This window comes from Plutella xylostella, chromosome 22, assembly GCF_932276165.1.
Source record: "Plutella xylostella chromosome 22, ilPluXylo3.1, whole genome shotgun sequence".
NCBI classification, from domain to species: Eukaryota; Metazoa; Arthropoda; class Insecta; order Lepidoptera; family Plutellidae; genus Plutella; species Plutella xylostella.
Window position 1 is genome coordinate 2581447 of NC_064002.1, and position 11072 is coordinate 2592518.

The 11072-nt window shown below is 36.1% G+C and overlaps 2 protein-coding genes across 2 annotated transcripts; both read right to left on the minus strand.

Moving 5' to 3' along the window:
- Positions 1-1578: 1578 nt before the first annotated feature.
- On the minus strand, positions 1579-3796 carry LOC119690462. Its single transcript, XM_048629226.1, has 4 exons — positions 3679-3796; positions 3181-3302; positions 2214-2535; positions 1579-1793 (listed from the first exon to the last, which is right to left on the minus strand). Exons 1-4 carry the CDS (start codon positions 3685-3687, stop codon positions 1719-1721), a joined length of 528 nt encoding a protein of 175 aa, XP_048485183.1. The 5' UTR covers positions 3688-3796; the 3' UTR covers positions 1579-1718.
- A 1415-nt stretch (positions 3797-5211) lies between these two features.
- Positions 5212-7261, minus strand: LOC119690470. The gene is made up of 2 exons (XM_038105605.2): positions 6904-7261; positions 5212-5540 (listed from the first exon to the last, which is right to left on the minus strand). Exons 1-2 carry the CDS (start codon positions 7080-7082, stop codon positions 5345-5347), a joined length of 375 nt encoding a protein of 124 aa, XP_037961533.1. The 5' UTR covers positions 7083-7261; the 3' UTR covers positions 5212-5344.
- Positions 7262-11072: the final 3811 nt, after the last annotated feature.

Sequence of the window (11072 nt, forward strand, 5' to 3'; positions counted from 1 at the left end):
ATATATTTCCATAATACGGTCGTCGTGGTTCATGCAATATTGGTAGAGTTAGAATTTTCTATAAATGGTATTTTATAACTTTGTGTGCCATACGGCTTCTGGTCTTTAAAACTTGGTGTGCTATGGTAGAAGACTGGTCTTGGTATATACTTTAAGGTTCCATACGCCTCAGAATTTGACTCACTGAAAATATTATTTACCACCTTTACTAAGTATTCTCCAAAATCTATGAAAGTAAAAAAGGGCTGAGTATCCTAAACCAACTTTTTCTATTTTTAACCGACTTCTAAAAAAGGAGGAGGTTTTCAATTCGTCTGTATGTATGTTTTTTTTTCTCAATACTTACCTACTGCTCTAAAAGCTCCGGTCTGATGGACCAATGACCTAGAAGAACAGAGTGTTATACTTACTCCATGGGAGAGGCCTATATCCATGAGAGGGCAACTACGAGCTGATGATAATGATGCATAACGGCAAAACATGTTATATTAATTTCTGCTCTCTGTTATAATAAAATAAAATAAATTTTAAATACTTAAAGGATTTACTAATCTGTAATCTTATCAGAACCTGTTCCTTGCTTTGTCACATCGCCAATGCCAATTAAAGTAATAAAAATGAAAAGATTTATTGTGAGGTAAAAGGGAGATACTTTCCCTTCCAGTTCAAAGTAATATGAATCCGCTTTAATCCCATTGATAAGGAGCAAGTGACCGAAGACTAGTGACTTCAACCAACTTTCTTTTCATTTATCTTTAAAAAGCCACAATAACTTACGTAAAAGGGTTTTGATTCGGTAATGTAGGAAATAACTCGTATGGATTTTCTGCAACGTAATCTTGAAGTATTGGTGAACCGAATACTCCGTCTACACAAGATAGCATAAAACTCTGAAAGGAATCATAAATATGTAGGTTTTTATTGCTTCGTCTCTTAATTCGTGATTATATTTAGGACAACTATATAGGTACTTAACTAAAATTGTTTTGATTGTTCAATTTCAAAATAATTAGGTATGGTTGAGGTTTTTTTTCACATTATACCTAAGTATATACAGAAACATAGCAAAATTATCTTGGATTGGAGTTCTATGAGTGATGAAAGGCACCGTAGGAGAACCTACATACACCTACATCTGCGTGCGTCTCATAAAGCTCTTCAAGTTTTTTTTAACACAAAATTGGGGATGATTCATTTTAATACACCCACACTACTAGATAGGAATTATTAGGAATATCCAAAGTGGTTTTAACAAAGTCACTGTATCAATTTTCAAAATCAATAACTAACTTATTTTCTTATAAGTTTATAAGACACTATCCACTCTAGCACTAGCTAGTAAAATAGTGTATCATTTTCTATGCAAATACTTTTTTAATACTCAGTAAGCAAAGTACTACAGTAACTAGGTATAATATTAATTAGTCACATCTTAAGCAAATAAAGTATTTATTTCTGCTCTCTTAAAACGTTTACTAAAATTATAATTACGTACAACATGATAAAAAAGGGAGTCACAGGACATATTATTATTTAAAATTACATAAATCGTCGGCTCTTGCTTTTTAAAAACTAAACAATACAATTTCACACAATGCAGAAGATACAATAGGAGGCTTAATATTGCTAGAAGCGACCTCTGCCTGTAAACCTATGGGTTGATGAATAACTTTTTGAGTAAATGAGAAATATATATATAAATATATTATATATTTATATTATCCGCCAAGAAGACTTGCTACTACTCGCGGGTCCACGCCCAGTCGATTGCTTAAATCGTTTTCAAACGTCGTCTGAAAAATAAAGAAACGTTCATTTGTTTATAAAATAGCACTTTCAAGTATGTAGGTACACATAGTACAGTCGAAAAACTTCCTTACACATCGACTATTTCCATTGTCTGTCGTAGGTCCCATGACATTAAATTTTTTAACTGTATGCTACACTATTTTGATGCAGTTTTTTAAAACTGGATTCCTTTCACTTTTATCCTCATAGTGCCATAACAGCGTGCTGATTCGATCACGCACGCGGGATTGCCCCACACGCGTTCATACAAGTATTCATTGTAACGCATGGAATATGTACGCGAGACGCGGGAAAATGGCGTGCCATCCCGCGTGCGTGATGAAATCCGCATGCTGTTAAAAACAGCGTTACTCTAATCTCGATTTTCCTCAATTATACCTATAGTTAGGTATATCAAGACTCACAGTTTCATAGTCTTCAGTGGTCGTGCTGGCTCCTTCAGTCGATGATGGATACTCTGAGCTTCCGGAATCATCTCCTTGATTGGCGGGTTTTTTTGGGATGTCCTTGGTAGAATTATCATTATCTGCCAGGTGATTTTTTGTAGTAACCTCATTTATTCGATTGTTTATTCGTACGACGGCAGGCACTGTGTGCGTCACGACTTGTGAATTATCATCAGAGTACACTTCTTGTGTTTTAGCTTGAGCTAATTTGTAAGGTATTACGTTTACTGATGCTAGGTGCTTGACCAAATTGCCCATGTTGTATGGGTTGGTAATGGGTCTAAAAATAAATCAGACAGAGACAGACAGACACAGTTACTTTCGCATTTATAATATTAGTTAGGATTATGTGGAATGGTTAGACAAACAAAAAGAAATTAATTGAAGTAATTTCAATTGTTTGCCAGCAAATAGGGTAGTGTTGCAAGTCATCCCAGGTCATGATTTATTATCATTAGCCAATAATTAAATATGAGCAAAAATTATGTATATATAAATATAAACACTCACACCTTGTACTAATGTACTCCCTTGCGGGGTAGGCAGAGGTGCATTGCTGCACCCACTTTTTGCCAGTGTTTATGTTAGTCCCAATGTAATAGGGGGCGGGCCTATTGCCATTTTACGGGCACATCCAAGACCCGAGAACAAATATCTGTGTTTAAACAAATATCTGCCCCGGCCGGGAATCGAACCCGGGACCTTCGGCACAAGAGTCAGCGTTGCTAACCGCTGCGCCATCCGGTCGTCAAAAATTATGTCTATCTATCTATCTATCTAATAATGATTTTTTAACATATTGACTGGAATGACCCGACCCATATATCAGGGATATGTTGAAGATCTAGGTTAATTTCTCTCAACTTTGCAACAGCAGTGGGGTACAATACAATAATAGGCATAAAATAATAATAATGAAACTTACCTAGTAAACTGTAATAAACTCAGTCTATTATTTGTCCGTATGTAAAATGGAGTTACAAAGCTTGATTGATCCATGGGAATAACATGGGCTGACGTTGTAGCGAACAGAAAAATCCATAAAACCTGAAATAAATACAGTGAAATTTGGATAAGTAAGGAACCTCTACAGATAGTACCTATTTACTCATGTTGAGGTCTAGAGACTTTATTTAACATTAAAGAATAACCTCAGTAACTTGGTCAAATCAAACTTAACTATCTCTATAAAAAAATTGTCGTTTGGTCGATTTAAATCATTTTATACCTATTTTCTGGGCCAAATTCTTATAAAATACATATAAAACAATTTTCATAGTGTACCTACTTAAGAAGAATAAGAATAAGAATAATATTTATTCAGATAACTATAGGTAGTATTTTAACAATAGGGCAACTCTTAATGCTAAAGGTAGATATGAAATACTGCTCTGAACTAGGAAATAACAGACTTGTCACTTACCTTAACCATTTTTAAATCAAAACAATAACAATTTCAAAATAAACAAACAACGATTGATACGTATTTCAAACACAAAGTTCCAAGTTGATATATTAGTTGTCTGGTGTTTGCTGTTTCCTTCTACATAATACGGTTAACATAAAGATGAGGTTATCCTTAACAAAAACGTGTATTTATTTATTTACTACATATGAACATAAGAACTACCATTTGTTTAACTTTTATATTTCAGTAGATACATATTAAAGTTGGTTGTTTGAAATCTATAAAAGTTTACGTTTTCTCACATACAAAGAGACTATCATAAAACTTTTCCCAGATAATGTATGCAGATGACAGAAAAACCTAAACTTTTTTGTTTTCCTACATTGCAAAACGCGTAATAGTGGCTCTGGCATAATTATGCTGGGTACAACAAATCTAGGTAAGTTCAATTGGTCCAGGGGCAGTCTGAGCTTTAAGTGGCTGTTGCTGATACATTAACATTCGTCACATACTTTCTTTACTTCATCATCAGGTTATTTGATCTCTAGTCACTTATCAAACTTAGTAATTTTTTAATATTTGTTATTTTTTATGCTGTATGCAATAATTTAGTTAACGTAAGTCATGAAACGCAACTTATTAAGTAACGAATGTGAACGAGTCCTTATGATACTGTTTCATTCAGTTTTTTTGTCAGATAAGCTCAGTCTTTATAATTGGTTTTGATCAAAATATAAAAAAGCACAGGTAGTTACCAAAGTGTGTTTGTAATAGTCAGGGCCTTACAACTGATATTTGGTTTGCAGTATTAATTCGCAGATAATAAATACTAAGGGTCTGTTTCACAATGTCTGGTTAGTGGCTACCTGTCGGATAAAATACATGCTGTCACTCTCTGTGATTATTTTATAGACAGTGACAGCATGTATTTTATCCGACAGGTAGCCACTAACCAGACATTGTGAAACAGACCCTAAATAATATAATGTAATGTTATTATAGAAGGTAATTAGCTACTACGGAAAAATAAACTTCCGGAAAATGTTATGGGTACTTGCTGATATACTAACAACTTAATATTTTTCTTTCTTATTTACAATTTAAAATAGTTATTTAGAATCAGTTCAAGATAATTATAATTACAGAGCAGGAAAAAGCTCTAATTAATGAATCTATACCTAGAACAATACTTGGTTTTAACATAATTGTAATACCAAAACAATATAGAAAGGTACAAAAAAGTATTGGATCCGATCGTCCCTCCTGCCAGTGATAACGTGTGGTGCACTAACCTGAATTCTGATTGGTTGATCTGAAGGTTGGTTGCGTCCATCTATTTTCTATATGGAGAACTATGTACGATTGGGGTACGGCGAATCATATCGGAAGCTATAATATAATATATGTCACAGGAAAAATATCTCTATAAAAGACGACAATATCATGGAAGCCGCCTTAAAAGCCTTATCATGTAGCAGTGAACGTCTGAACATTAATGAAATTTTGCCTTACATAAGTTCATTAAATAAAGTGAAAAAAAGAACACAATTTACTTAAAAAAATATAATATATTATTACAAAAAAATGCTATCAAAATAAACATTTCACAAAAATTACAACACGTTCTGATTTTTCACTACTTTAGAATTTTCATTTTCAGATGCTGGGAACGCGATAAATTTTATTTTCTCTTCTTGACCGGAGAAGCTGAGCGGCTCCTGATGCGGAGAGGTATAGCCTTCGGCTGGTTAGCCTTCTTGGGTGCCGCCACACTCACGTTGCTTAGAGCCGGCGCGGCGAGGCCCGACATCTCGTTGAGGCGGTATCGGTTACCGGCGGCGTGAAGCAACCCTAATTTGGCTCCTCGGGTCAATGCTCTGGAAACAATAACAATATCATTAAATTTTACACTCACATGCAATGAAAAAGTTCGACCTGCCATTGACGGTGCATTGAGACGTTCCATATTATCACTGAAACTTTTACATTGCTCGTAAGTGTAGTTTGTTTCTGCGTGTGTTTCGTATCTATGATTAGGGATAAAAAGTCTAAACGGTATAAGGCCTCAATCATTGTTAGTAGCAACGAGTCATCAAAGTTATAATTTGCTACTAAAAATAACAGAATGTTTCTATATCGGCTGCGTATGGTGTTTCAGAACCTATTTGTGTTGTCGTTGAAATATAATAAAGTGTATAGCATTATAATAAAGTAATTACCTATCATATTTACACATTGTGTAACTTCAAAGTTCTTGTAAAATAATGGATTTGGAATAGGGGAAAATTAAAAGAGAAACAGAAATCAGAAGGAATAGAGATTTAAAAAGTCCAGTGTTAAGAAAACATCATAAATTCTTAGGGATCGAAGCCATGACAATCGCTCTTACTTGGGGCGTACTTGGTGCAGAGGATCTCCCTCGCAGTGCAGCATGGTAATGCTTTGGAACCTTTGGGTCGGGTGCGTCCTGGGGCGGGCTATGAGTATTTTAACTTATGCATGTTTGCTGACTTATTTATTTTATTTGTTAATGGACAAAGCATATCGCGGATGAAATTATATATTTTTTTCTATTTTTATGACGAAACATGTGGTGGATTATTTTATATGGCATTGTTAATTTCAAATTGGACTTGCATGAGTAATAAACAGAAGTGTTTAAAAATTATGAATTGTATGCACTTAAAATTGATAAACTCATCATCAGCCTATAGCAGTCCACTGCTGGACGTAGACTCTCCCAAATCACGGACTTGATGCTTTCCACCACCATCATCATCATCATCCACCACCAGCCACCTTCCGCAAGTCATCACCGCATCTTGCCGGAGCCCCAGTCAAAAAACACTGTTCATGCATAATTTATAATAGCATACAGTCATATTTAATATCGCGCCTGAAAATGTTTATTATTAAAACAACACGATGAAGTCTTTGCTAAGTGAAAGATTTTTCAAACATAATTTAAATGTTCCTAATAGTCTTAATAAACAGTCTTTCACTAGATACTAAAATATTATAACGAGTACCTATCTGGTATTATTTTGGTGACTAACGAAACTATGAACAAACTCATAATCTCACAAACGCCGTATCTTTTCCGTCATGGCCGTGGTTCTTCATTCTTCTGCATATCTTTTCACAACGCTACTCTCTAGGTAGTAATAATGTAGTGTTGGTCAGCAATATGCAGAAGAATGAATAACCACGCGAACCACAAACTATCACAGCAGCTATTACCTGCTAACATTCAGGCTCAGCTTAGGATCTGCAATGTTGTACTCCATCTTGATATATTTTATGATCGTCCTGGCGGTCCAGCCTGTGTTTTTGGTCAGATTCTTGATAGCTACTAGGACTAATTTCCCGGTCACATTTTCTTTACCCTTTTTCTTATTGTTATTGTCCTTTTTTCCCATGACCCTGACGGGGAATTTATTGTTCCGAAATATTAGTAGGTAGCTGTATTTTAAGTTAAAATGAGAATCAATAAAAACAGGCCTTGAATTGTAAATTATTATATATAATTTTAATGCATTTCAAGCTTTGTTCTAAAATCAAGTCTTTATTTATCTGTGTCTAAAATGTCGAAATGACGGCACAGCGTAAGAATGTAGCATAGATAATTATACATTTTATTTCACAACTTTGTTTGACTTTGACCAAAAATATTTCTCAGAATAATAATATAGGTTGTCTTTAGAGCAGAGTGATGGCCAAGGAACATAAAACTTCTCTAACGAGAAGATGGTGGCTTATAAAAGTGGGTACTGACCAACGCAATGGACTGTAATGTAACATTCCCAGCGAGTATGTGACAACCGGGTGAAGCACTCAACGCTCGAAGCAAGCAACGAGGGCTCGTTGCTCGCTGGTTTCCCCGTAACACTACGTACTGGAAGCACGGATATTCGCTCTGTAACATGTTACATTACACGTCGTAACGTTGGTCAGTACCCACCTTAAAAGTCGCGTCATGTAAAGTGTACGGTGTCGTACATAATTATTTATTATTAATATTAATTAGATATTTCTGATAGTAGTTTTCGCTTAGTCAGCTTTTTCTAGTGTCCATCTGAAGTGGAATGAATCATTTTCTGGATTCCATTCAATACCAAGGGTTTTTTGCGTCTCGTCATTTTTAAAGTTGAAGTTGTTTTTTGGTGCGATCTGGTCTTTGTTTAAGTTTTCAAGTAGCGACGGATGGTTCCCCGACCATTTTCTTAAGTTCAAGCCTCCTCTTTGTAGTAAGTTGATGAGGTCATGTTGAAGTTGTACGGCTTCCTCAAGGGAGTGGTGCCAGAAAACAGATCCTCGATACTGCAAAACGACCTTCAATCAACTACGTCACGAGATGCAGGACCTCGGGCACTATAACAACATACTGCTGTCCCCACACGTACACCTGAGTTCCAGCAGGAAGAAGCGAGGGTTGATCAACGCAGGAGGATACATTGCCAACAATCTCTTTGGCATATTAGATCAGCACTTCACCGACAAGTACCAGAACGACATCGAAGCGGTTCAAAACAACGAGGACTACTTGTTAGATCTAATCAAAAACCAAACGTCCATTGTAAAGCTACAAAACTCAGTCTTAAAGAGAAATGAAGTGCACATACAGCAACAATTTGAAATCATAGACGAATTCATCAATCAGACTAACTCAAACTTGATAACTGTCAAAGAAGATATAGAGATAGCAATGGCGACCAGCTACTTCAACTCTGCTGCAATGTCTGCCTACATGCTCATACAAAACTTAAAGAAGATACAAGAGATGCTCTACAACACTCTCACCGACGTATACAAAGGTCACATCGACGTACACCTCATCACTCCTACCAACTTGATACAGCAGTTAACATACATATCAGGACAACTTCCAAAGACGCTATCACTGCCTATCAACGACATTGAAAAGGATATTCGAGACCTCTACAAACTTCTCTACGTGAAAGCCAGAGTAACTGGAAGCTACTTCATCTTTGAGATGCATCTGCCACTTATATCAGATGAGGAGTTCAACATCATGCATATTATTCCTCTACCTATGAAAATGTCTCAAGAAACAGTTGTTGTCAAGACGAGTACCGAATATCTAGGTGTAAACTTCAAGAAAAATACCTACATATCACTTACGGGTGACAACTTGAGAAGGTGTACGAAACAAAAAGACGATAGCTACTTATGTCACAACAACATTCCTGTCTACAACTTACACAACGACAAAACGCCATGCGAAGCAACTTTACTCGGACATCCGTCAACCGTCAACATTGCCATGTGACGTCACACGCACGACATGTAAGGAAGAATGGAAGGAACTTCATGCACCGAACACCTGGCTGGCGATCTGCTGCGGCTCGTGCAGCTTACAAACCATCTGCAATACTGAAATATCGTCTTACATGTTAACAGCGTCGGCCATCGTCACGATAATTCAAATAACGATAATTTGATAAAACAAGGATGTATTCTACAGTCGAACGAGCTAACAATTTACGCTAACAACAAATACACAAGCAAAGCAAAGATAAGCTATGACATAATGCTACCCGAGACAATGAACTCAAATGTAAACAACATCGTGAACTTGACCTATACTAAGGTTCCCTACAAGCTGACATCGCAAAACGCTGACATATTGAAATTGGAACAGCAATTAGCGCATCAAACAGAAAGCGAACGCACACTACCAACGCGGATTACGAGTCATGACATTCACCAATATGTCATTGGATACTCTGCCCTATTCCTGGTGCTACTTGCTGGTGGTATTTGGATGGGGAAGAAGCTCCGCTGCAAACCAAGAGAGACCAAAGGAACAAGACCAGACAAAGATGAAATTGAACTGAGACAAATCAGGACGACATCCCAACTGGAGGCTGCGAGACGACCGGACAACCGCGCCACGGGACCAAGAAGACCTGATGACGCCGACCAGACGCAGCGAGACTTCATTATTGGAGCAAACAATTTAGCATTTAACTTTGACTAGCATTTGATTCTATTACCTAATGAAATATTTAATTTAGCATAACTTCTTACTTACTTTATTACTTAAGTACTTGGTACTTTTCTCTCGATATCTTATCTTTTACTTATTTTGTTTTTTGTTTTCTCCCTTCGGGTGCCCAAGATGTACGGTGTCGTACATAAATTCGCTGACTAGGTACATAACTGCAGTTCATTGCTACGATGACGCAAATACCTTAATTCTATTTATAGCTGCATTCTTTACATATTAATTCAATTGCAATAATAACTAACTACTGAGCAGTTCATATTACTTAACTTATCGAGAGAAACTTACCGAATCTTTCTATACTTATAACTTACGTGTATCGTGTTGTGGTGATTATAATAAACCTGGATAATATCACGGATCTTTCATCTTCTACCAACCTACAAACTTAAGTGTGCGGTAACACCGTACATAAAGCGTTTGTTTCTCACGATAGAAAAGCGAGTTCAAATCGGATGTTTGGAATGTTAATAATATGTAAACCATCGGTCTTACGGTGAGGGAAAACATCGTGAGTAAATCTGCATATTTACATAGTTGAGTAAACCCACAAAGCCACCAGACCGCGTGGTGGGCAATGGAAACTTAGGATGAGCGCTTAAATCTTGGGGGCATAATAGTTCCATGGAGGGATCCTATCATATTTGAGTACGAGTAATTTAAAAGCCTTGTATGGAACGATTTCTGAATTTATTTATGAAGTATTAATGTTCCTTGCTAAATAGAATAGAATTAAATTAAAATATTTATATATTGTTGGCATAGTGACTTCATAGACATAAAAGGGATCATACTTCAACACATTATAATAATAAGGATTATATTTTATAAACTAGCATTTCCCTCGAGCTTCACTTCACCTTGAAAGATTTTCCCGTGGGTATTCTGCGAAAAATTTAAGCCTGTATGTTCCGATGATTCTAAGCTTTAAGTTTTATCAAAATCCGTTTAGTTTTGGTAAGTATAACAAACCTACTTACAAATTTTCACGGAAGGTTTATCTATTGTAAATTAGTTATTTCATACAAATGTTTTTTCCCGCTGAGTAAGAATGGTGGAAATTTCAGGAATTCCTTTCTTAGTGCTTAACTATACTACCTACGGAACCTACATGCCAAGTTTCATGATTGCAGCTTGAGTTTTTTGGGCTGTGCGTTGATGCCCAATCAGTCACTTTCTTCTTTTATACCTATATACAGACATATTATTATTATGGTAGATGTTCAGAAACCAAATAGATACCTATATTAATATCTCTTATTATCCTATTTATGGATGGAGACAGTAAATGAATACATGTACCCAGTTAAATTACACTTCAGCATAGCACCCGGATGATGATTCCGCCCTAAAAGTCCACCAACAAAATCAAACAAAAACA

What these genes read in the sequence shown, in the direction of transcription:
- LOC119690470 (XM_038105605.2), bottom strand. Translation starts at nt 7,082, where the DNA reads ATGGGAAAAAAGGACAATAACAATAAGAAAAAGGGTAAAGAAAATGTG. An exon ending in CTGAGCCTGAATGTTAGCAG is followed by an intron (nt 5,541 to 6,903) that starts GTAATAGCTGCT and finishes TATTGTTTCCAG; the next exon opens with AGCATTGACCCGAGGAGCCA.
- LOC119690462 (XM_048629226.1), bottom strand. An exon ending in AGTTTATTACAGTTTACTAG is followed by an intron (nt 2,536 to 3,180) that starts GTAAGTTTCATT and finishes ATTTATTTTTAG; the next exon opens with ACCCATTACCAACCCATACA. An exon ending in CCACTGAAGACTATGAAACT is followed by an intron (nt 1,794 to 2,213) that starts GTGAGTCTTGAT and finishes TTTATTTTTCAG; the next exon opens with ACGACGTTTGAAAACGATTT.